Genomic DNA, 27,349 nt, shown 5'->3' on the forward strand with positions numbered 1-27,349 from the left:
CGGCAGCGCTCACCGGAGCAGCGGACACCGGCTCCCTGGACAGGTGAGTATGTGTTTTGTTTGTTTTTTTTGTTTTACACATTGATCAGCTTGTGTCCCCATCGGACACACATAGCTGGTCACTGGAGCCCGGTCCCCGCTCAGATTTCTCTGCCAGGGGCAGAGAAAGCTGGGTAAAACGGTGCTTTTCGCAGTGCTGCCCTGTGAACTCGCCAGCCTGAGCTGGTGAGATTATCACAGGGCACACTGCGGTATTTGTTCACTTTTTTTTTTTTTTTTAGTAAATCTGGCCACATCACATTACCCATTATAAGTATGGGGAATGCGACATTGGTTACTAAAAAAAAGTGAATTAAAGGGTTTGGAGCAGTTTTTCATGAAAACTGCTCCAAATGCCCTTTAATACATTCAGGTGATACTAAAATAATGTGAAAAAGGGTGTTTTCACTAGAGATGAGCGGGTTCGGTTTCTCTGAATCCGAACCCGCCCGAACTTCATGGTTTTTTTCACGGGTCCGAGCAGACTCGGATCCTCCCGCCTTGCTCGGTTAACCCGAGCGCGCCCGAACGTCATCATGACGCTGTCGGATTCTCGCGAGACTCGGATTCTATATAAGGAGCCGCGCGTCGCCGCCATTTTCACACGTGCATTGAGATTGATAGGGAGAGGACGTGGCTGGCGTCCTCTCCATTTAGATTAGAAGAGAGAGAGAGAGAGAGAGATTGACCTGATTTACTGGAGCTTAGGAGTACTGTAGAAGTGTAGAGAGTGCAGAGTTTACTAGTGACTGACCACAGTGACCACCAGACAGTGCAGTTTTGTTTTATTTAATATATCCGTTCTCTGCCTGAAAAAAACGATACACACAGTGACTCAGTCACATACCATATCTGTGTGCACTGCTCAGCCCAGTGTGCTGCATGCCTGCATCATCTATGTATATATTATATATCTGACTGTGCTCAGCTCACACAGCTTATAATTGTGGGGGAGACTGGGGAGCACTGCAGTGCCAGTTATAGGTTATAGCAGGAGCCAGGAGTACAAGACAGTCACATACCATATCTGTGTGCACTGCTCAGCCCAGTGTGCTGCATCATCTATGTATATATATCTGACTGTGCTCAGCTCACACAGCTTATAATTGTGGGGGAGACTGGGGAGCACTGCAGTGCCAGTTATAGGTTATAGCAGGAGCCAGGAGTACATATTATATTAAAATTAAACAGTGCACACTTTTGCTGCAGGAGTGCCACTGCCAGTGTGACTGACCAGTGACCTGACCACACTGACCACCAGTATAGTTAGTAGTATACTATATTGTGATTGCCTGAAAAAGTTAAACACTCGTCGTGTGACTTCACTTGTGTGGTGTTTTTTTTTTTATTCTATAAAAAACTCATTCTGCTGACAGACAGTGTCCAGCAGGTCCGTCATTATATAATATATACCTGTCCGGCTGCAGTAGTGATATATATATATTTTTTATATCATTATTTATCATCCAGTCGCAGCAGACACAGTACGGTAGTTCACGGCTGTAGTTACCTCTGTGTCGGCACTCGGCAGTCCATCCATAATTGTATACCACCTACCCGTGGTTTTTTTTTCTTTCTTCTTTATACATACATACTACTACATCTCTTTATCAACCAGTCTATATTAGCAGCAGACACAGTACAGTACGGTAGTTCACGGCTGTAGCTACCTCTGTGTCGGCACTCGGCAGTCCGTCCATAATTGTATACCACCTACCAGAGGTTTTTTTTTCTTTCTTCTTTATGCATACATACTACTACATCTCTTTATCAACCAGTCTATATTAGCAGCAGACACAGTACAGTACGGTAGTCCACGGCTGTAGCTACCTCTGTGTCGGCACTCGGCAGTCCGTCCATAATTGTATACCACCTACCCGTGGTTTTTTTTTCTTTCTTCTTTATACATACATACTACTACATCTCTTTATCAACCAGTCTATATTAGCAGCAGACACAGTACAGTACGGTAGTTCACGGCTGTAGCTACCTCTGTGTCGGCACTCGGCAGTCCGTCCATAATTGTATACCACCTACCCGTGGTTTTTTTTTCTCTCTTCTTTATACATACATACTACTACATCTCTTTATCAACCAGTCTATATTAGCAGCAGACACAGTACAGTACGGTAGTCCACGGCTGTAGCTACCTCTGTGTCGGCACTCGGCAGTCCGTCCATAATTGTATACCACCTACCCGTGGTTTTTTTTTCTTTCTTCTTTATACATACATACTACTACATCTCTTTATCAACCAGTCTATATTAGCAGCAGACACAGTACAGTACGGTAGTTCACGGCTGTAGCTACCTCTGTGTCGGCACTCGGCAGTCCGTCCATAATTGTATACCACCTACCCGTGGTTTTTTTTTCTTTCTTCTTTATACATACATACTACTACATCTCTTTATCAACCAGTCTATATTAGCAGCAGACACAGTACAGTACGGTAGTTCACGGCTGTAGCTACCTCTGTGTCGGCACTCGGCAGTCCGTCCATAATTGTATACCACCTACCCGTGGTTTTTTTTTCTTTCTTCTTTATACATACATACTACTACATCTCTTTATCAACCAGTCTATATTAGCAGCAGACACAGTACAGTACGGTAGTCCACGGCTGTAGCTACCTCTGTGTCGGCACTCGGCAGTCCGTCCATAATTGTATACTAGTATCCATCCATCTCCATTGTTTACCTGAGGTGCCTTTTAGTTGTGCCTATTAAAATATGGAGAACAAAAATGTTGAGGTTCCAAAATTAGGGAAAGATCAAGATCCACTTCCACCTCGTGCTGAAGCTGCTGCCACTAGTCATGGCCGAGACGATGAAATGCCAGCAACGTCGTCTGCCAAGGCCGATGCCCAATGTCATAGTACAGAGCATGTCAAATCCAAAACACCAAATATCAGTAAAAAAAGGACTCCAAAACCTAAAATAAAATTGTCAGAGGAGAAGCGTAAACTTGCCAATATGCCATTTACCACACGGAGTGGCAAGGAACGGCTGAGGCCCTGGCCTATGTTCATGGCTAGTGGTTCAGCTTCACATGAGGATGGAGGCACTCAGCCTCTCGCTAGAAAAATGAAAAGACTCAAGCTGGCAAAAGCAGTAGCACCGCAAAGAACTGTGCGTTCTTCGAAATCCCAAATCCACAAGGAGAGTCCAATTGTGTCGGTTGCGATGCCTGACCTTCCCAACACTGGATGTGAAGAGCATGCGCCTTCCACCATTTGCACGCCCCCTGCAAGTGCTGGAAGGAGCACCCGCAGTCCAGTTCCTGATAGTCAGATTGAAGATGTCAGTGTTGAAGTACACCAGGATGAGGAGGATATGGGTGTTGCTGGCGCTGGGGAGGAAATTGACCAGGAGGATTCTGATGGTGAGGTGGTTTGTTTAAGTCAGGCACCCGGGGAGACACCTGTTGTCCGTGGGAGGAATATGGCCGTTGACATGCCTGGTGAAAATACCAAAAAAATCAGCTCTTCGGTGTGGAACTATTTCAACAGAAATGCGGACAACAGGTGTCAAGCCGTGTGTTCCCTTTGTCAAGCTGTAATAAGTAGGGGTAAGGACGTTAACCACCTCGGAACATCCTCCCTTATACGTCACCTGCAGCGCATTCATAATAAGTCAGTGACAAGTTCAAAAACTTTGGGTGACAGCGGAAGCAGTCCACTGACCAGTAAATCCCTTCCTCTTGTAACCAAGCTCACGCAAACCACCCCACCAACTCCCTCAGTGTCAATTTCCTCCTTCCCCAGGAATGCCAATAGTCCTGCAGGCCATGTCACTGGCAATTCTGATGATTCCTCTCCTGCCTGGGATTCCTCCGATGCATCCTTGCGTGTAACGCCTACTGCTGCTGGCGCTGCTGTTGTTGCTGCTGGGAGTCGATGGTCATCCCAGAGGGGAAGTCGTAAGACCACTTTTACTACTTCCACCAAGCAATTGACTGTCCAACAGTCCTTTGCGAGGAAGATGAAATATCACAGCAGTCATCCTACTGCAAAGCGGATAACTGAGGCCTTGGCATCCTGGGTGGTGAGAAACGTGGTTCCGGTATCCATCATTACTGCAGAGCCAACTAGAGACTTGTTGGAGGTACTGTGTCCCCGGTACCAAATACCATCTAGGTTCCATTTCTCTAGGCAGGCGATACCGAAAATGTACACAGACCTCAGAAAAAGAGTCACCAGTGTCCTAAAAAATGCAGCTGTACCCAATGTCCACTTAACCACGGACATGTGGACAAGTGGAGCAGGGCAGGGTCAGGACTATATGACTGTGACAGCCCACTGGGTAGATGTATGGACTCCCGCCGCAAGAACAGCAGCGGCGGCACCAGTAGCAGCATCTCGCAAACGCCAACTCTTTCCTAGGCAGGCTACGCTTTGTATCACCGCTTTCCAGAATACGCACACAGCTGAAAACCTCTTACGGCAACTGAGGAAGATCATCGCGGAATGGCTTACCCCAATTGGACTCTCCTGTGGATTTGTGGCATCGGACAACGCCAGCAATATTGTGTGTGCATTAAATATGGGCAAATTCCAGCACGTCCCATGTTTTGCACATACCTTGAATTTGGTGGTGCAGAATTATTTAAAAAACGACAGGGGCGTGCAAGAGATGCTGTCGGTGGCCAGAAGAATTGCGGGACACTTTCGGCGTACAGGCACCACGTACAGAAGACTGGAGCACCACCAAAAACTACTGAACCTGCCCTGCCATCATCTGAAGCAAGAAGTGGTAACGAGGTGGAATTCAACCCTCTATATGCTTCAGAGGTTGGAGGAGCAGCAAAAGGCCATTCAAGCCTATACAATTGAGCACGATATAGGAGGTGGAATGCACCTGTCTCAAGCGCAGTGGAGAATGATTTCAACGTTGTGCAAGGTTCTGCTGCCCTTTGAACTTGCCACACGTGAAGTCAGTTCAGACACTGCCAGCCTGAGTCAGGTCATTCCCCTCATCAGGCTTTTGCAGAAGAAGCTGGAGACATTGAAGGAGGAGCTAACACGGAGCGATTCCGCTAGGCATGTGGGACTTGTGGATGGAGCCCTTAATTCGCTTAACAAGGATTCACGGGTGGTCAATCTGTTGAAATCAGAGCACTACATTTTGGCCACCATGCTCGATCCTAGATTTAAAGATTTAAAGCCTACCTTGGATCTCTCTTTCCGGCAGACACAAGTCTGCTGGGGTTGAAAGACCTGCTGGTGAGAAAATTGTCAAGTCAAGCGGAACGCGACCTGTCAACATCTCCTCCTTCACATTCTCCCGCAACTGGGGGTGCGAGGAAAAGGGTGGGTGGGAGGGCCCAAGGACAATTCCATCTTGCACCTCTTTTTTCTTTTCTTTTTCTTTGCGTCGTGTGCTGTTTGGGGAGGGTTTTTTGGAAGGGACATCCTGCGTGACACTGCAGTGCCACTCCTAAATGGGCCCGGTGTTTGTGTCGGCCACTAGGGTCGCTTATCTTACTCACACAGTCAGCTACCTCATTGCGCCTCTTTTTTTCTTTGCGTCATGTGCTGTTTGGGGAGGGTTTTTTGGAAGGGCCATCCTGCGTGACACTGCAGTGCCACTCCTAAATGGGCCCGGTGTTTGTGTCGGCCACTAGGGTCGCTAATCTTACTCACACAGCTACCTCATTGCGCCTCTTTTTTTCTTTGCGTCATGTGCTGTTTGGGGAGGGTTTTTTGGAAGGGACATCCTGCGTGACACTGCAGTGCCACTCCTAGATGGGCCAGGTGTTTGTGTCGGCCACTAGGGTCGCTTAGCTTAGTCATCCAGCGACCTCGGTGCAAATTTTAGGACTAAAAATAATATTGTGAGGTGTGAGGTATTCAGAATAGACTGAAAATGAGCGGAAATTATGGTTTTTGAGGTTAATAATAATATGGGATCAAAATGACCCCCAAATTCTATGATTTAAACTGTTTTTTAGGGTTTTTTGAAAAAAACACCCGAATCCAAAACACACCCGAATCCGACAAAAAAAATTCGGTGAGGTTTTGCCAAAACGCGGTCGAACCCAAAACACGGCCGCGGAACCGAACCCAAAACCAAAACACAAAACCCGAAAAATTTCAGGCGCTCATCACTTTTCACACCCTTTACACATTATTTTAGTAAACATTATTTTAATAAATAGACCCCTAATAGAGCCAAGCAGCAGTAGAGCAGAAATATGTTTTGCCATGAGTGAGAAATCGCAGTTAAGTGACGATCAGTAAAAAGTAACTTACTGTACAGAAGATTTTGTGCGCATGAATTAGAGATTTTCAGTATTGCGTGTGAGATACAATAGGCCAAATTCAGACCTCATTGCAGCAGCATATTTGTTCTGTAATGGGCAAAACCATGTGCAGTGCAGGTGGGGTAGAGAGAGTTACTGTAGATTTTTTACATTACAGTAAAAATAGATCACCTAAGATTTACAGAACATAAATGTGAGTTTGAAAATAAAGAATGTGCAATAAAGATTAAAATACGTGTCCACGTGTTGTTATTATCCAGATGGTGTGTCTCTTTTAATTGCTTATTAAATATGGAATAATTCCAAATGAATCCATCAGTGAGGCAGCCTTTAATCACAGTGAGTCCTGTCTTATGGATTGTAAGGACGTATAAAGTCTAAGGGGTACATTTACTAAGCAGTGATAAGAATGGAGAAGTGAGCCAGTGGAGAAATTTCCCCATCAACCAATCAGCAGCTCAGTATCATTTTATAGTATGCAAATTATAGATGTTACTTCAGTGCTGATTGGTTGCCATGGGCAACTTCTCCACTTGTTCACTTCTCCGCTCTTATCACTGCTTAGTAAAAGTACCCCTAAATGACCATTTACCAGAAATAATACTCCTCTTAGGTTGTATATTTAATATGTTCAAGCCAAATATCAGTGTATCAGTCTCATCTACCTCATACTTGCCAACTATTACCCAGTAAAATATATTATATTACTTATGGGCTGCAAGTATAGGTTGTAGTGACTCAGATTTATTCTTATCACTAAGGCTTGAACAGTCGCTGAGTGAGTATAGGTATGCAACTGTAATCCCATTAACCATATAATGTTGAGGGCTTTAGACTAAATCTGTGTACATCCTATAGTTGAGACAAGGTGACTTCTATATTTATTTATAAAGCAATTCGACAACATGTAAATTTAATGGGAAGTTTGTAATTTAATTATTAAATTATGTAATTTAATTATCAAATTATGGGCCTAATTCAGATCTGATCTACAATCAGTTTCTCTGACATGCGGAGGGATGCCAAGAAGAGGGCTGGTCCACCCCGCATGTCAGGCCCCCCCCCCCTCAGCAAGGGTACAAAAGCATCGCACAGCGGCAATGCTTTTGCACCCGCTGAGTAGCTCCCTGCCAGCGCACAGTTGCTGGGTGGTCATATGCAGACGCTGTGCGATTTGGGCGAGAGGGTGCTGGCTGGAACTCGTCTGAAGTTGCATCAATATGCACTTCAGTAATATCAGCACTGGTCCCTGTGCTTACTGCAGGTCATGCTGAGGGGAGAGTTTTGAGGGAGCAGAATTCCTCCAGGTTAAATGAGGATAGTGTAAGTGAACCAGCGGCCGCTGTTTCACGCGCTAAGACACGCAGAAAAAGAGGGGGTAATACGATAATTAATGAGTGTCTGGTGGATGTTTCTCCTTGCATTTCTCCGGCAGAATCCTTGGTTGTCCCCGAATTACAGGAGGATTCAGGGGAGTCGGCGGCTGTGGTTGAATCCCCTCTGGACGAGGGAGGTCATTATGGTGAGTCTGATGTTCACCCTATAGTGGGTCAGGAGAATGCAGTAGCCAGCTCAGGCAATAAGTCAGTGGTTAAGGAGAAATCATGCAGGCAAATAGCTGCGCATAAACGAAAGCATAGGCGCAGGAGGGATAGGGGTTCATCTACATCTTCCTCTGAGTCCTCAGATGCAGTTGCAGTGGTTTATAGAAATGACACAAAAGAAGGCGCAGACACAGTAGTTCTAGTATGTTCTCGGAGGAGGGTTCTGAGGACTCTTTGCAATGCGCTAATACTGCTGTCGTTAGAGGAGTACGGCCCAGAATTAGGGATCATATACGAGAGGGCAGATTTGCTAACATGTTTGCATTAACTAGCAAAGCAAAGAGGGCATTAGCTGCGGCCAGAAAGAAATCGGGTATAGGGGAGGAGGCGTATAAATCTTATTCTAACTGGCAAAAAGGCATGCTGATCTTTATGGCTTGCTATTTAGAGACGAGACCTCAAGAGCACATCAACATAACTAACTATATGTATTTGTAACACAAATTGACGAGATCAGGGCGCTGGACAGCCTGGAGTTCTTATGATGAGGAGTTTCGCAGGAGACAGAATGGCAAAGCAGTTATAGATTTTGGTAAAAAAGATGTGGAGATTTTTGTAGATGTTACACAACCACTGAAGAGTGGTTCTGAGGTTATTGGTGAAAAACGTGGTAGTAGCAGTAATAGATGGATGGCAGGTAAGAACAGCCAAGGCAGGTGCTATGCGTTTAATAATAGTCAATGCACCCTAGGGTCGAGGTGTCATTTTCGGCACGTTTGTATCCGCTGTGGGGGATCACATCCCATTAGAGACTGCCCATGGCCTTCAGGTGGTAGAAAAAGATTTTCACAGACAGCAGAACCGCGCCCCAGCAGATGCCAATGCTAAGTAGGGGCCCTACTCCTGTGAGATTGGATAAATTATCCTATTGGTTAGATTATTATCCAAATAGAGAGGATGCTGATTTGCTAAGGTTGGGTTTTTCCAGAGGTTTCCCGTTGCCTATTAAGGGCCTGGTAAATTGTGGTTCTGTTCTAAATTTGCGCTCGGCTGAGCAGTTTCCGATAATTTTGAAAGAAAAAGTTGATAAGGAGGTTGCTTTGGGAAGGTTGGTAGGGCCTTTCAATTATCCTCCCATTCCGAATTTAATTTTGTCCCCAGTGGGTGTTGTTCCAAAAAAGACCCCGGGTAAGTTTAGATTAATTCAACATTTATCCTGTCCGAAGGGGACTTCAGTTAATGATGCAATTCCCGAGTGTTTGTCCATGGTAATTTATCAATCTTTTGAGGATGCATTGGCAAAGATTAGATCATTTGATAAAGGAGCATTGATGAGTAAAATTGATGTAGAGTCGGCTTTTCGACTTTTGCCCATTGATCCAGAATTTTTTCGTTATTTGGGTTTCCACCTCAATGATGGTTTCTATGTTGATAGATGTCTTCCGATGGGTTGTTCTATATCTTGTTTGTATTTTTAAAAGTTTAGCAGCTTCTTACATTGGTGCAATTCAGAATATTCAGGTCAGTCTGGAATTGTTCATTATTTAGATGATTTTTTGTTCATGGTTCCAGCTGAGTTTGATAATTTGTGGTAATATTTGATCAAATGCTTTGTCATTGTTTAATGAATTTGGGGTTCCAGTAGCTGAGGAAAAGACGGTGGGTCCTATATCAGTGTTAACCTTCTTGGGTATTGAAATTGATACTATTGAGGGTTGCTGACATTTGCCCATTGAAAAGATAGCTAAACTGAAGGAGGAGATAATCGTGGCAATGGCCAATGGCATGGTGATGTTAAAACAAGCTCAGTCATTATTGGGGTCTCTCAATTTCGCTTGCAGAGTGATCCCAATGGGTAAGGTCTTTAGCAAGAAGTTGGAAAGAGTGACAGCGGGTGTAAAAAAAAACCGGTCATTTTATACGATTAAAAATTCGTAGGGATTTACATGTTTGGGAAGAGTTTTTGTCAAATTTTAATGGTGTTCACATTTGGCAGTCTAAACCCAGATCCAATATTGAGTTGCAATTATTCACGGATGCGGCTGGTTCTGTGGGTTTTGGAGCATATCTGGAGGGTAGGTGGTGTGCTTCCCCATGGCCTAAAGCATGGTTTGATGAAGGCCTTACTGGGAATCTCTTATTATTAGAATTGTTCCCAATCATGGTAGCACTGGAGTTATGGCATGAGGTATTGGCTAATGTTTCAGTAGTTTTTTGGTGTGATAATTTGGGAATAGTTAATGCGATAAATAGACAAAAAGCTGCTGGTATTCCTGTGTTGTGATTGTTGGGTCAGATTGTCCTGCGTTGACTTCAATCGAATATAAATTTTTGCGCTAAGCATGTTCCAGACATTGAAAATGGCGTGGCAGATGCGCTTTCACGTTTTGAGTGGCTCAGGTTCAGGGTGCTAGCACCAGATGCGAATGTAACTGGTGACCCTTGCCTGTCTTATGCCTGGCAGGTGATATGCCCGGACTGGAGGGCTTAGCTCTAAGATCCTTGGCACCTTCCACCCTTCGGGGGTACAGAACTGCAATGAAAGAGTGGGAGAGATATGTCCACTTACATCAAGACCAAGGTAAGAATGATTATACCATGTTATTGAACTATGTTTGGGAATGTTTTAGTGCAGGCAGGTCAAGAGGATTTGTAACACGTTTACTGTCTGCTGTATCTTACTTCTTGAGACTGGAAGGACGGCATGATTTCACTAAATCTTTCTTTTTAGCGAGAATACTTAAAGGGTGGGCACGAGTAATGCCCCCTGTACAGGACGCACGAAGGCCAATAACCATTTCAATGTTGCGGCGCATGGCGGTCGTGTTGCATAAGGTCTGTGCGTCTGACTATAAAGCACTCGTATTTAAATCGTGTTTCCTGATGGCCTTTTTTGGGGCTTTTAGAGTCAGTGAATTGGTGGCCGATTCAAAAACAGCGATGTCACCTAAGCTTCGTGAGCATGTGTCACTGGAAGGATGCTTATGGCAGGGCCGTAACTACGTGTGTGCCAAGGGGGCTTGGCACACAGCGCAGTTGCCCTGGGGGCGCACGGCCAGCGACATGTAATGAGTCAAATTGACTCATTACATGCCCCGTGCGCCGCGCTGGAGGAGAGAAGACAGGAGCGCCGGGCAGCGGAGGAGGAGGGAGGGGGAGCAGAGAGCCGCAGCAGCGCTATTTGATTGGTAGTAAGCGCTGCTGCAGCATCCCCTCTCCTTCTGTATTGGCTGCCTGGCGCTGCTGTGGATGCATCCCAGCATCCACAGCAGCGCCGGGCAGCCAATACAGAAGGAGAGGGGGATGCTGCAGCAGCGCTCACTACCAATCAAATAGCGCTGCTGCGGCTCTCTGCTCCCCCTCCCTCCTCCTCCTTCTCAACTGACTTCACACTGCACCGAGAGGGAGATGCACGAGGAGCCTGTCAGCGGGGAGAAGGTAAGTATATCCCCCCCCCCTCTCTCTCTCTCTCTCTCTCTCTCCTGCAATGTGTAAAAAGGGGTCCCATCTGCTGCAATGTGTAAAAAGGGGTCCCATCTGCTGCAATGTGTAAAAAGGGGTCCCGTCTGCCGCAATGTGTAAAAAGGGGGACTGGCTGCCGCAATGCGTAAAAAGGGGTCCCGGCTGCCGCAATGCGTAAAAAGGGGTCCCATCTGCCGCAATGCGTAAAAAGGGGTCCCATCTGCCGCAATGTGTAAAAAGGGGTCCCGTCTGCCGCAATGTGTAAAAAGGGGGACTGGCTGCCGCAATGCGTAAAAAGGGGTCCCGGCTGCCGCAATGCGTAAAAAGGGGTCCCATCTGCCGCAATGCGTAAAAAGGGGTCCCATCTGCCGCAATGTATAAAAAGGGGTCCCGTCTGCCGCAATGTGTAAAAAGGGGGACTGGCTGCCGCAATGCGTAAAAAGGGGTCCCGGCTGCCGCAATGCGTAAAAAGGGGTCCCATCTGCCGCAATGCGTAAAAAGGGGTCCCATCTGCCGCAATGTGTAAAAAGGGGTCCCGTCTGCCGCAATGTGTAAAAAGTGGTCCTGGCTGCCGCAATGTGTAAAAAGGGGACTGGCTGCCGCAATGTGTAAAAAGGGGGACTGGCTGCCGCAATGTGTAAAAAGTGGTCCTGGCTGCCGCAATGTGTAAAAAGGGGTCCTGGCTGCCGCAATGTGTAAAGAGGGGGACTGGCTGCCGCAATGTGTAAAAAGGGGGACTGGCTGCCGCAATGTGTAAAAAGGGGGATGCTGTCTGCTGTAATGTATAAAAGGGGCTCTACCTGGTGTAGTGGCGCTACTGTGCAGCGTAATTTGAATAATGGAGACTACTGTGCACCGTAGTATGAATTGCTATTATTTTGTTGCCACGCCCCTTCCCGTGAAGCCACGCCCCTATATATTTTTCGCGCGCCTACGGCGCGCACTGCGCCTATCTTGTACGGGTGGGGGGGCGTCAATGTCAGTTCTTGCACACAGCGCTAAAATGCCTAGTTACGGCACTGGCTTATGGTGCAAAGAGCAACGTTCCAAAACCAATTAATTAAGTAAAGGGTGTTGGGTGGTTCTGAGATGTGTTGACGATATTGAAATTTGCCCGGTGTCTCTGGCAAAGGTATATTTGAAAGCAAGGGCTGATATTCCAGGTCCATGGTTGCAGCATATGGATGGTATGCCGGTTACTCAATTCCAATTTAGATGGGTGATGAAACGTTGTATTTTCACAATGGGTTTACCAGTATCAAAATACGGTACACAATCTTTTCGTATCGGTGCGGCGACAACAGCGGCCGCTGAGGGCTGCTCTAGCGGGCAAATTAGAGCTCTTGGTAGGTGGAAGTCCGATGTATTTTGAAAATATATCAGGTGTTGACCTGGTGGATCAAAATCAGACATGAGGTCTCAGCCACTCGCCATATCTGGGGGTCTTGAGGAATTTTTTATCCTGTCAAGTGCCTTAAGCCATGGGGTTCACACCCGCTTTGTAGGTGTGTTTTTCGCCTCTTGTCAAGTCTGATTCTTCATACCCTCCCCCCCCCCCCACCACACTGCATTTTCAAATTCATCACCTTAGAGTCCAAATTAAAATAGCTTAATGATAAAAAAAAAACACATTAGAAAGGTTATAATGGGAATAGTTTGGTGAATTTTTGTATTGAAATTAAGGTTGTTTCTAGGTCATTTTATTTGAAGGTTCTGTGAATATTGTTTTTGTATTTTCAGACTGGCGTTTGGACGAGTGTCCGATATGGATTGTGGGGCACTCTTATGTTTATCACGATGAAAGGTCTGGCGTGGATTGCCTTCAGTCCCCTGAAGCTAAACTGATTAGGTGGATCGGTGTGAGGGGCCTACACTGGGAGCAAGTCATGCCCCTATTTTGCCAACAGATGGAGAGGTCGGGATGCTCGTTGAGAGTGGTGTTCCATGCCGGGGGAAACGACTTGACCAAAAGGTTGGGTCTTGACCTTCGGAAAACCATGGTTACGGACTTAGCTTACAAAACAGGTTATCTTTCCTAAGCGTGGGATGGTCTGACATCATTACACGGTTGGTGTGGAGAGGTGCGGACAGACCGGCTGCCATAGAGTTGGTCCGGCACCGGATCAATTATGTGGTGGGCCGGGCTGTGAGTGAGAACTGGGGGTTTGTGGTCCCACATCCCTCCATTTTGGTTTCTGCCCCTCAACTTTACATGGCCGACGGTGTTCATTTGAATTTGATGGGTATGAAAATCTTTTTGGAGGCCCTGTTGTCCACACTCTGTAATCAGGAATTTTATTAAGGCGGTAGAAGGAGTTTTAGGAGAAGTAAGAGCAGTGTTTTTAAGGTTGAGGTATGGTGGCTGGGTTTTGTTGAAACTGTGGTGGGTTGGGACGGCCTGAAATTGTGGCTGTAGTTGAAAGAGTTTTTATAGGTGCTCAGGAGATGAGAAGGTGGTGGAGTTTGATACATTACGGGGCCGGAGTAATATCGGACCAGGTGGGCTTCGGTCTCCGGTGGAGTTGGTACACACCTGTGCACCTTTTTGGTTTGGAGTTGGGGAATACCTTGAGTGGAGAGTTGGCCACGGTATCCCCGGTAAAGATTAATCAACACAAGGGTGGCAAATGGCCCCTTGTGATGTGATGGGGGCTGGGCTGAAATTGGGCCCTTAAAGCCCCCTTGTGATGCGATGGAGGCTGTGCTGAAGTTGGGCCCTTGACACTTCTTGTGTTTGGGTCAGCCACAATTAAAAGGGTTAAATCTAGAATAAATAAGGACTTGATTTAAATAGGCCATCCCTCCTTGCCACCATACCATTTGTTTAATAATAAAAGCTGACTTTATTGGCAAAAATTAATTCTGGTGTTGGTGTCAGTTATTTCTTTAGAGTACTGTATGTTGAGTATGCGTGTGAATGAAGAATAGTTTACGATAGACATTTTAATATAGGTTGAGTATCCCTTATCCAAAATGCTTGGGACCAGAGGTATTTTGGATATCGGATTTTTCTGTATTTTGGAATAATTGCATACCATAATGAGATAGCATGGTGATGGGACCCAAGAATAAGCACAAAATGCATTTATGTTTCATATACACCCTATACACACAGCCTGAAGGTAATTTTAGCCAATATTTTTTATAACTTTGTGCATTAAACAAAGTTTGTGTACATACACACAATTCATTTATGTTTCATATACACCTTATACACACAGCCTGAAGGTCATTTAATACAATATTTTTAATAAGTTTGTGTATTAAACAGTTTGTGTACATTGAGCCATCAGAAAGCAAAGGTTTCACTATCTCAGTCTCACTCCAAAAATTCCGTATTTCGGAATATTCCGTATTTCCGAATATTTGCATATGGGATACTCAACCTGTACAAGACATAATTTGATAATTCCTGGTTAGCACGCGTTTCAGGACAACCTATTCCCTTCCTCAAGGCTGTAACACAGCCTTGAGGAAGGGGCCATGTTGTCCCGAAATGGTCCCTTCTTCAAAGCTGTGACACAGCCTTGAGGAAGGAACCAGCTTGTCCCGAAATGCTTCGGTGTTACCCTGCAGTGCCATCACCTACCGACGGACACTTTTGGACTGACATTGCTGTGAGTGGGAAACCAAACGCTGGGAGCCAAGAGCAGGGTATTTTCCCCGGGAACCTTGCCATTCCACACCCGCAGCTCCACCTACCTTAACGGGTATGATTTGTTTCCTCCACAGCTATACTCATGTCTTTCATTTTTTAACTTGTCAGATGTTTTTAATTGTTATGATCGCTTTGTAATAAATACCTATTATATTTTGCCACCCACTCTGACAATTGATTTACCTGAAAAAAACATCTAGGGTGATATAGCCTTCTAGATTCAGGTTTCTATTACTCAGAAAACCAACAGGGATCAGCGCCAGATAGGGAGAGTCACCCTTGTATACCCTACTTGTGCTAACCAGGAGTTTGTTTAGGGAAGCTCCAGTACTCTCCCTGGCTTGCTGAAGATCTCCACTTCCCATTAAATTGACATATAAATAAATACAGAATTCACCTTGTCTCAACTATAGGTAATGATCTCTAATAGGACGTACACTGATTTAGTCTAAGGGTGTGTACACACGGTGAGATCCTTGCTATGTCCTATTTTTACTTGCGATTTCCCTTGAACTCCCCGGAGGCCAGATAGGACAGATTTTGACTAACTTTTCTTGAGATCTGTACTATGTGTGCTTACGATTTTGGCTTATGTGAGATTTTGGCTTATGTGAGATGTCATTGACATGTGAGAAGAACTAGATAGTACACCGATCTAGCAAGGATTGACTTGCCTGCACAGTCTATCTTTTCTTGCGATGCCGACCTGGCGGGACCGCGCATCGGGATCGCAAGGTGACTTTCACCTTGCGATCTGCACTAACTTTTCTTACGATTTTGACTATATAGTCAAAATCTTAAGAAAAAATCTCACCGTGTGTACACACCCTAAAGCCCTCAACCTTTATATGGTTAATGGGATTACAGTTGCATACATATACTTACTCAGCGACTATTCAAGCCTAAATGATAAGAATAAATCTGAGTCACTAAAACCTATACTTGCAGCCCATAACTAATATAATATATTTTACTGGGTAATAGTTGGCAAGTATGAGGTAGATGAGACTGATACACTGATATTTGGCTACAACCTAGGTTGGCTACAACCTAAGAGGAGTATTATCTCAGGTATATGGTCATTTAGACTTAGTGCATTCTTACAATCCATAAGACATGACTCATTATGATTAAAGACACATACATACTCAGCTGCATCACTGGTGGATTAATTTGTAATTATTCCATATTTAATAAGCAATTAAAAGTGAGACACCATCTGGATAATAACAACACGTGGACACACATTTTAATCTTTATTACACATTCTTTGTGATTTTAATTTCTTACTGTAATGTTTGACAAGTGTGTGAACAAAAATCACAACATCTTTTTATTGATTAAAAATTGAAAGCTATGTTTTATTGATTACTCCTCCTTTGTGCGCCCAAGATACAGTCCTTCTCTTTTGTTTCTTCAAAAGTTGCATCATATACGCTAGTTGGCAGCATCCTCTGCATTAATCAAGAATTTTCCATTAATATATAGGGATACAAACCTTAAATTGAGTGTGTAAACATTTACCACTCTCTTGTAAGTGATTACTGAGTGTAAGGATACACAAATAACTTTTTTACATTTTTGAAAGATTAAGTTTCCAGGTGACAAGAGGATATCAAATATATAATGTCAGAGAGACATGTGGTAGTGTAGTTCACTAAAGAGGAGATTGTTTTATTGTATATATACCGTAAGTATTATTGTTTTTTCAAAAGTTGTATACTGTAGATAGAGAAGAGCAAAGGGTCTAGCATCAAGTTTGTGGAACTCCAACTGAAAGAGGAAGTGGGGAGGAGGCGTATACAAAAAACAAATACTAAAGGAGCGGTTTGATAAATAAGATAACATGATAGGACAGTGTTTAAAAGACCTAGGGAATAGTGTTTGTGAGAAAAGAATGCGGTCAAAAGTGTCAAATGCAACCTAGAAGTCCAGGAGAATAAGTAGTTAATAGTGGCCTTTAGAGCAGTGCTTAATCACCTCAATAAGTGCAGTCTCTATGGAGTGTTAGGAACAGAAGTTTGACTGAAGAATAACTAATAAGTTATGTGTGGAAAGCTGGCTTGTGAGGTGGGTTTAGGCAAGCACTTCAAAAAAGCTTGGAGAGGCATGAGAATAGAGAGATGGATGGCAAACTGCGAGTGTGTTTAGCTCAGAATTAGTTTTTTCATTATAGTAGTAATTATTGCATGTTCAAATAATGATGGAAAGTCAACTAGTTCACAATCTAGACAACTTTCTCTACATAATTCAAAATAAAAGGACTTCCTGGTTCAGAATCCACACTATGCTTTAATAAATAAGGTAGAACAGGCTTACATGCAAATAATAAAATTGGACTAACTGTGAAACTGCAATAGACTGCGATGAATCTACTACAGGTTGAGTATCCCTTATCCAAAATGCTTGGGACCAGAGGTATTTTGGATATCGGATTTTTCCGTATTTTGGAATAATTGCATACCATAATGAGATATCATGGCAATGGGACCTAAATTTAAGCACAGAATGCATTTATGTTTTATATGCACCTTATACACACAGCCTGAAGGTAATTTTAGCCAATATTTTTTATAACTTTGTGCATTAAACAAAGTGTGTCTACATTCACACAATTCATTTATGTTTCATATACACCTTATACACACAGTCTGAAGGTCATTTAATACAATATTTTTAATAACTGTGTGTATTAAACAAAGTTTGTGTACATTGAGCCATCAGAAAACAAAAGTTTCACTATCTCACTCTCGCTCAAAAAAGTCCGTATTTCGGAATATTCCGTATTTCGGATATTTGGATATGGGATACTCAACCTGTATTACAGTATATGAACCTTGGTGGCTAGTAAAAGGAAAAAAATAAATGAATACCAATCGGGCGCACTAAGCAGCCAGAAAAATCTGTTCCTTTTAAAAAGGTTTTCCTATACCCTTCACCAATTCTATGGGTGTAGTATGGTATGCCGGCGACCAGCATACCGGCACCGGTAGCCCGACCGCCGGCATACCGACAGCATGGCGAGCGCAAATGAGCCCCTTGCGGGCACGCTGTGCTCGCCATGCTGCGGGAATGGTGGCGCGCTAACACAATATTTATTCTCCCTCCAGGGGGGTCGTGTACCCCCACGAGGGAGAATATCTGTCGGTATGCCGGGTGTCGGGATTCCGGCGCCGGTATACAGTGCGCCGGGATCCCGACATTCAGCAACCTGAAGACCACCCCAATTCTATACACCAAACAAAAAATAAGAATTTACTTACCGATAATTCTATTTCTCGTAGTCCGTAGTGGATGCTGGGGACTCCGTAAGGACCATGGGGAATAGCGGCTCCGCAGGAGACTGGGCACAAAAGTAAAGCTTCAGAACTACCTGGTGTGCACTGGCTCCACCCCCTATGACCCTCCTCCAAGCCTCAGTTAGGATACTGTGCCCGGACGAGCGTACACAATAAGGAAGGATTTTGAATCCCGGGTAAGACTCATACCAGCCACACCAATCACACCGTACAACTCGTGATCTAAACCCAGTTAACAGCATGATAACAGAGGAGCCTCTAGAAAAGATGGCTCACTACAGCAATAACCCGATTTTTTGGTAACAATAACTATGTACCAGTATTGCAGACAATCCGCACTTGGGATGGGTGCCCAGCATCCACTACGGACTACGAGAAATAGAATTATCGGTAAGTAAATTCTTATTTTCTCTAACGTCCTAAGTGGATGCTGGGGACTCCGTAAGGACCATGGGGATTATACCAAAGCTCCCAAACGGGCGGGAGAGTGCGGATGACTCTGCAGCACCAAATGAGAGAACTCCAGGTCCTCCTCAGCCAGGGTATCAATTTTGTAGAATTTTACAAACGTATTTGCTCCTGACCAAGTAGCTGCTCGGCAAAGTTGTAAAGCCGAGACCCCTCGGGCAGCCGCCCAAGATGAGCCCATCTTCCTTGTGGAGTGGGCATTTACAGATTTTTGGCTGTGGCAGGCCTGCCACAGAATGTGCAAGCTGAATTGTACTACAAATCCAACGAGCAATAGTCTGCCTAGAAGCAGGAGCACCCAGCTTGTTGGGTGCATACAGGATAAACAGCGAGTCAGATTTTCTGACTCCAGCCGTCCTGGAAATATATATATTTTTTCAGGGCCCTGACAACGTCTAGCAACTTGGAGTCCTCCAAGTCCCTAGTAGCCGCAGGCACCACAATAGGTTGGTTCAGGTGAAACGCTGAAACCACCTTAGGGAGAAACTGAGGACGAGTCCTCAATTCCGCCCTGTCCGAATGGAAAATCAGATAAGGGCTTTTACAGGATAAAGCCGCCAATTCTGACACGCGCCTGGCCCAGGCCAGGGCCAACAGCATGACCACTTTCCATGTGAGATATTTTAACTCCACAGATTTAAGTGGTTCAAACCAATGTGACTTTTTGGAACCCAAAAACTACATTGAGATCCCAAGGTGCCACTGGAGGCACAAAAGGAGGCTGTATATGCAGTACCCCTTTTACAACGTCTGAACTTCAGGGACTGAAGCTAGTTCTTTTAGGGAAGAAAAATTGACAGGGCCGAAATTTGAACCTTAATGGACCCCAATTTCAGGCCCATAGACACTCCTGTTTGCAGGAAATGTAGGAATCGACCCAGTTGAATTTCCTCCGTCGGGCCTTACTGGCCTCGCACCACGCAACATATTTTCGCCAAATGCGGTGATAATGTTTTGCGGTTACATCCTTCCTGGCTTTGATCAGGAAAGGGATGACTTCATCCGGCATGCCTTTTTTCCTTCAGGATCCGGCGTTCAACCGCCATGCCGTCAAACGCAGTCGCGGTAAGTCTTGGAACAGACAGGGTCCTTGCTGGAGCAGGTCCCTTCTTAGAGGTAGAGGCCACGGATCCTCCGTGAGCATCTCTTGAAGTTCCGGTTACCAAGTCCTTCTTGGCCAATCCGGAGCCACGAATATAGTGCTTACTCCTCTCCATCTTATCAATCTCAGTACCTTGGGTATGAGAGGCAGATGAGGGAACACATACACTGACTGGTACACCCACGGTGTTACCAGAGCGTCTACAGCTATTGCCTGAGGGTCCCTTGACCTGGGCAATACCTGTCGAGTTTTTCCCAACGGTTTATAATCATGTGGAAGACTTCTGGGTGAAGTCCCCACTCTCCCGGGTGGAGGTCGTGTCTGCTGAGGAAGTCTGCTTCCCAGTTGTCCACTCCCGGAATTGCTGACAGTGCTATCACATGATTTTCCGCCCAGCGAAGAATCCTTGCAGCTTCTGCCATTGCCCTCCTGCTTCTTGTGCCACCCTGTCTGTTTACGTGGGTGACTGCCGTGATGTTGTCCGACTGGATCAACACCGGCTGACCTTGAAGTAGAGGTCTTGCTAAGCTTAGAGCATTGTAAACGGCCCTTAGCTTCAGGATATTTATGTGAAGTGATGTCTCCAGGCTTGACCATAAGCCCTGGAAATTCCTTCCCTGTGTGACTGCTCCCCAGCCTCGCAGGCTGGCATCCGTGGTCACCAGGACCCAGTCCTGAATGCCGAATCTGCGGCCCTCTAGAAGATGAGCACTCTGCAACCACCACAGGAGGGACACCCTTGTTCTTGGTGACAGGGTTATCCGCTGATGCATCTGAAGATGCGACCCGGACCATTTGTCCAGCAGGTCCCACTGGAAAGTTCTTGCGTGGAATCTGCCGAATGGGATTGCTTCGTAGGAAGCCACCATTTTACCCAGAACCCTTGTGCATTGATGCACTGAGACTTGGCTCGGTTTTAGGAGGTTCCTGACTAGCTCGGATAACTCCCTGGCTTTCTCCTCCGGGAGAAACACCTTTTTCTGGACTGTGTCCAGGATCATCCCTAGGAACAGAAGACGAGTCGTCGGAACCAGCTGCGATTTTGGAATATTGAGAATCCAATCGTGCTGCCGCAACACTACCTGAGATAGTGCTACACCGACCTCCAACTGTTCCCTGGATCTTACCCTTATCAGGGAATCGTCCAAGTAAGGGATAACTAAAATTCCCTTCCTTCAAAGGAATATCATCATTTCGGCCATTACCTTGGTAAAGACCCGGGGTGCCGTGGACCATCCATACGGCAGCGTCTGAACTGATAGTGACAGTTCTGTACCATAAACCTGAGGTACCCTTGGTGAGAAGGGTAAATTTGGACATGAAGGTAAGCATCCTTAATGTCCCGAGACATCATGTAGTCCCCTTCTTCCAGGTTCGCAATCACTGCTCTGAGTGACTCAATCTTGAATTTGAACCTCTGTATGTAAGTGTTCAAAGATTTTAGATTTTTAATCGGTCTCACCGAGCCGTCCGGCTTCGGTACCACAACAGTGTGGAATAATACCCCGTTCCCTGTTGCAGGAGGGGTACCTTGATTATCACCTGCTGGGAATACAGCTTGTGAATGGCTTCCAAAACTGTATCCCTGTCTCGGTAAAGCCGACTTTAGGAAACGGCGAGGGGGAGACGTCTCGAATTCCAATTTGTACCCCTGAGATATCACCTGAAGGACCCAGGGGTCTGCTTGCGAGTGAGCCCACTGCGCGCTGAAATTCATTGAGACGGGCCCCCCACCGTGCCTGATTCTGCTTGTAAAGCCCCAGCGTCATACTGAGGGCTTGGCAGAGGCGGGAGAGGGTTTCTGTTCCTGGGAACTGGCTGATTTCTTCAGCCTTTTTTCCTCTCCCTCTGTCACGGGGCAGAAATGAGGAACCTTTTGCCCGCTTGTCCACGAAAAGACTGCGCCTGATAATACGGCGTCTTCTCATGTTGAGAGGCGACCTGGGGTACAAACGTGGATTTCCCAGCTGTTGCCGTGGCCACCAGGTCTGAAAGACCGACCCCAAATAACTCCTCCCCTTAATAAGGCAATACTTCCAAATGCCGTTTGAAATCCGCATCACCTGACCACTGTCGTGTCCATAACCCTCTACTGGTAGAAATGGACAACGCACTTAGACTTGATGCCAGTCGGCAAATATTCCGCTGTGCATCACGCATATATAGAAATGCATCTTTTAAATGCTCTATAGTATCAATACTTTCAGTCAGGGAATCCGACCACGCCAACCCAGCACTGCACATCCAGGCTGAGGCGATTGCTGGTCGCAGTATAACACCAGTATGTGTGTAAATACATTTTAGGATACCCTCCTGCTTTCTATCAGCAGGATCCTTAAGGGCGGCCATCTCAGGAGAGGGTAGAGCCCTTACAAGCGTGTGAGCGCTTTATCCACCCTAGGGGGTGTTTCCCAACGCACCCTAACCTCTGGCGGGAAAGGATATAATGCCAATAACATTTTAGAAATTATCAGTTGTTATCGGGGGAAACCCACGCATCATCACACACCTCATTTAATTTCTCAGATTCAGGAAAACTACAGGTAGTTTTTCCTCACCGAACATAATACCCCTTTTTGGTGGTACTCGTATTATCAGAAATGTGTAAAACATTTTTCATTGCCTCAATCATGTAACGTGTGGCCCTACTGGAAGTCACATTTGTCTCTTCACCGTCGACACTGGAGTCAGTATCCGTGTCGGCGTCTATATCTGCCATCTGAGGTAACGGGCGCTTTAGAGCCCCTGACGGCCTATGAGACGTCTGGACAGGCACAAGCTGAGTAGCCGGCTGTCTCATGTCAACCACTGTCTTTTATACAGAGCTGACACTGTCACGTAATTCCTTCCAACAGTTCATCCACTCAGGTGTCGACCCCCTAGGGGATGACATCACTATTACAGGCAATCTGCTCCGTCTCCACATCATTTTTCTCCTCATACATGTCGACACAAACGTACCGACAAACAGCACACACACAGGGAATGCTCTGATAGAGGACAGGACCCCACTAGCCCTTTGGGGAGACAGAGGGAGAGTTTGCCAGCACACACCAGAGCGCTATATATATACAGGGATAACCTTATATAAGTGTTTTTCCCCTTATAGCTGCTGTTTTATTTAATACTGCGCGTAATTAGTGCCCCCCCTCTCTTTTTTTAACCCTTTCTGTAGTGTAGTGACTGCAGGGGAGAGCCAGGGAGCTTCCCTCCAACGGAGCTGTGAGGGAAAATGGCGCCAGTGTGCTGAGGAGATAGGCTCCGCCCCCTTATCGGCGGCCTTATCTCCCGTTTTTCTATGTATTCTGGCAGGGGTTAAATGCATCCATATAGCCCAGGAGCTATATGTGATGCATTTTTTGCCATCCAAGGTGTTTTTATTGCGTCTCAGGGCGCCCCCCCCCCCAGCGCCCTGCACCCTCAGTGACCGGAGTGTGAAGTGTGCTGAGAGCAATGGCGCACAGCTGCAGTGCTGTGCGCTACCTTGTTGAAGACAGGACGTCTTCTGCCGCCGATTTTCCGGACCTCTTCTGTCTTCTGGCTCTGTAAGGGGGCCGGCGGCGCGGCTCTGGGACCCATCCATGGCTGGGCCTGTGATCGTCCCTCTGGAGCTAATGTCCAGTAGCCTAAGAAGCCCAATCCACTCTGCACGCAGGTGAGTTCTCTTCTTCTCCCCTTAGTCCCTCGATGCAGTGAGCCTGTTGCCAGCAGGTCTCACTGAAAATAAAAAACCTAAAACTAAACTTTTCACTAAGCAGCTCAGGAGAGCCACCTAGTGTGCACCCTTCTCGTTCGGGCACAAAATCTTAACTGAGGCTTGGAGGAGGGTCATAGGGGGAGGAGCCAGTGCACACCAGGTAGTTCTGAAGCTTTACTTTTGTGCCCAGTCTCCTGCGGAGCCGCTATTCCCCATGGTCCTTACGGAGTCCCCAGCATCCACTTAGGACGTTAGAGAAAGTTAAGGTGGGACTTAACTGGCACTATGACAAATCACGTTCGTCTCCCATGCAGGAATACCCTTTTCCAAACTGTGAATATTTTGCTCCAGAAGTTCACATGAAAAGGGGGAGAAGATATCACATATCATGAAATTCCATTTAATACATCAAAAATGTTAAAAACATGAACATAACATGACAATTAATTTCATCCAACATAAATTCCACACAGAAAAGGCAGTGGTTGAGCAAAGTAATTAGCAGCTGTTCCAGAACTGTGGGCACAGTTCTAAAAGAGCTGTGGTGTATGGTGGAGTCACGGACACTCCGACCACTCCTCCTGTCGCTGGTCCTGCCTGCTGCCAAACGGGTTGTCCATATGCTGCACCGACGCGTTTCAATCCCGTAATGGGATCTTTTTCAAGGTACTGCATGGTGTCCTAATGCTAGCTATGGGTTTTTAAACCCCAGCTATCCAATCCGGGAAGACAGGGCGCAGCTGACCGCTATACAATAATTACCTAAAAGTCCGTGGTCAGTTGTTGCGCTCTGAACTTCCGGCTGTAGCCATAGTTACTACAAAGGTGTCTCCTAGTTAGCCTCACGCTTTTCTGTTTATATGTGGTTGTCATTGTGACGCAGGCTTTCCTTCTTTAGATATATCCGTCACGTCACTTCTAGTTGCCGTAATCATACTGAAATCTCAGTCACTATATGATTTGGAGCTCTTAGTGCTTTGTATGCTTCATTGGATTTTCATTAAATTTTCACCTTTAAAAGAACTTTTAAATAGAATATTGGTCTGTCCCGTCACGTCACTTCCGGTACCATGGTTGATATCTAAAGGGCTTAGTGCTTCTTGCTGCCCTTAAAAATAGAAATGGAAATGATGGAAGTATGAATAGCAGAAGCAAAAAATAATGAACAGTACATGATTCAAATTCTATTGTGTCTTACCTACATCTTTTTTAAGGAAATACTGCAAAGTAATAATAATGTAATAAAATCTAATTGTACCCAAATACCATATGCGATGTGATCAGGTATAAGTAACAACCCTCCTTTCTAACAGAATTCTAATAGATGTAAACATGATAGTCTGTCAATCAAAATGGTAAAAGCATGTGGATATAAATAAATTAGTTAAAAACAGTTGACATTAAAAACATGTGGGTAATTTATAGATAAAATCTATCATAAAAACCATTTGATTTCAAAGTCTGAATTCAACCCCCCAGGTTGTAAAGTGCCCAACTCATAGATGGTTCTCATCTCTGTTTTAGCTAATTGGCTGGAGATATCCTTTTGACGCCAATTGCCCTTAACATGTTTTTAACCACAAAACCTGCTGAATGCAGAGCTATCACTACAGTATGATGGCATCTTCTAAAGTGCTCGGACAGTGCATGCGTAGTTAGACCTTTCTTAATATTCCGGAGATGTTCTCCGATGCGCACTTTCAAAGGTCTTGATGTCCTGCCTATGTACCACAGCCCGCATTTACATTCTATACCGTACACAACATTGTTGGTATTACAGGTCACAAAGTCCCGTATTTTGAATGCATTCTGATTAATTGTTACTTCAGATAGTTTCTTCCCACTGCCTTTTATACTTTTGCAGCCCCAACATAGACCGCATCTAAAGAAACCTTTTGATTTCACCGTGGTCATTGGTTTCTTTGGGGGTAATGCACTTTTCACCAAATTGGTGCTAATGTTAGGGGCTCTTTTATAGATACATCTTGGTTTGGATGCTAACATAACTCCTATTATTAGATCCTTCTTTAAGATATTCCAATGCCTCTGTAAGATTTTTCTATATATTCATACTGGCAACTGAATGTTGTAACAAAAGCCCATTCAAACTTTGATGGATTTTTTTCCTTTCCTTTTTTGGAAATAATTATTAGGAGATCCTTCTGGTCTACCTCTGCCACCTCTGTTCTGACTTCATGAATCTTCTCATTATTGTAGCCTGATGCTTCAAATTTATTTTGCATCTCTATCGCCTGCATGTTATATTTCTCTTTTTGTGTGCAATTGAGTCTAATCCACCTGAATTGAGCCCCTGGAATGGAATCCAACCAATTTGGGTGATGACAACTGGTTTTGTCAATGTAAGTGCCCGAATCGGTTGGTTTGGTGTAATTCATTGTATTTATGGCACCTTGTTCTATATATACCGTAATATCCAGGAAGTTTACCTTCTCGATTTTGGCTTCAAAAGAGAAGACTTTTTTTGGGAGTTTGAGTCCAAATATTGATAAAATTCCATTAAAAGGGTTTCCCATCCCCTCAATATAAAAAAGATGTCATCAATGTATCTATACTAGGACACCAGGTTTGCTCCAAAGGGGTTGTTATTGTATATGGTTTCTTCCTCCCATTGCCCCATAAAAATATTTGCATAACTTGGAGCGAACCTGGTGCCCATGGCAGTCCCTACTTTTTGTAGATAAAAGACGTAATTAAAAACGAAATAATTATTGGTTAAAATGAACTGAATACCTCTCCCTAAATCACTTTTTTCTAAAACTTTGGCAATGGATTTTGTTCCCTCCCTGTGATCAATAATGTTATATATGGAGCGGACATCAGCTGTCACTACTATTGCTCCTTCCTCCCATTGAATCTGGTTTAATTTGTTCAAAAAATCCCTAGTATCCATTAGGTGGGAGGGATTCTTAGACACTAATAGGTGGAGATAATAATCGATGAGTTCTGATAAATTCGAAGTGATGGAATTTATACCAGAAACAATTGACATCATGGGGGATTTATAGGGTCTTTATGGACATTTGGTAGTATATAAAGGACTGGATTGATGGGTTCCATATTAAGAAGGAATTTTACTTCCCTGTCTGCCAGTATTTCATTATCCATGTATTTATTTAGCATATGTTTCTCCAAAATCTTATTGGTAGGGTCGCTTTTCAATCTTTGATAAGTTATGCCATCATGGAGTTGTCTATAGACTTCTGCTTCGTATTCCTCTCTGGACATGATTACCACTCCTCCCCTTATCTGCTGGTTTAATAACTAGCGTTTCATTGTCTTTAAGGTTCTTTAACACTTGCCTCTCTTTGAGGGTTAAGTTATGCTTACAGATTTTCTTTTTGACTGGTTGTATATCATCCGAGACCAATTTTAAAAAGATCTCCAAGAAATTTCCCTTCATATGTGTTGGATTAAACACAGATTTTGGTTTTAATGGGGTATTGGTGGGAGTGGTGTGAGTAATATGACCTTCTTGCTCTCTACTAATGAAATACTTTTTAATAGTTTCCTTATGAATTTATTTAAATTTACAAATGTAGAGAATTTCTTCAGGGGTAAGGCCGGGGCATATTTTAATCCTTTCTCTAATAGGTTAATTTCTTCCCTCACTAATAATTGTGAACTCAAGTTGAAAATTTTGACTTTACTTGATTTAATAATTTCCAACCAAGATCATAGACAGACGGAGGAGAGGATACCTGTCCGGAATAGATACAAAGTTTTGGAAAATTATGGTGATTCTCTGAGTTTTTTTCAGAGACCGAATCAATCACACCTAAGATAAAAAGTAGCGGTTGT

The 27,349-nt window shown here is 44.7% G+C and overlaps 1 protein-coding gene across 3 annotated transcripts in view; it reads right to left on the reverse strand.

Moving 5' to 3' along the window:
* The window catches only part of CFAP299 (cilia and flagella associated protein 299), a 1,086,689-nt gene that overhangs the window by 6,379 nt on the left and 1,052,961 nt on the right, over positions 1-27,349 (reverse strand). The window contains exon 6 of one of the 3 annotated variants that reach the window (XM_063938678.1): positions 16,311-16,418. The exons of the other annotated variants lie outside the window; for them this stretch is intronic. Coding sequence (XP_063794748.1) covers positions 16,326-16,418 — 93 coding nt within the window. The 3' untranslated portion in view covers positions 16,311-16,325. Of the gene's footprint in view, positions 1-16,310; positions 16,419-27,349 lie in introns of those variants that run through there. 3 annotated transcript variants of the gene reach the window in all.

The sequence above is a fragment of the Pseudophryne corroboree genome, chromosome 1 (assembly GCF_028390025.1).
Source record: "Pseudophryne corroboree isolate aPseCor3 chromosome 1, aPseCor3.hap2, whole genome shotgun sequence".
Lineage (NCBI taxonomy): Eukaryota > Metazoa > Chordata > Amphibia > Anura > Myobatrachidae > Pseudophryne > Pseudophryne corroboree.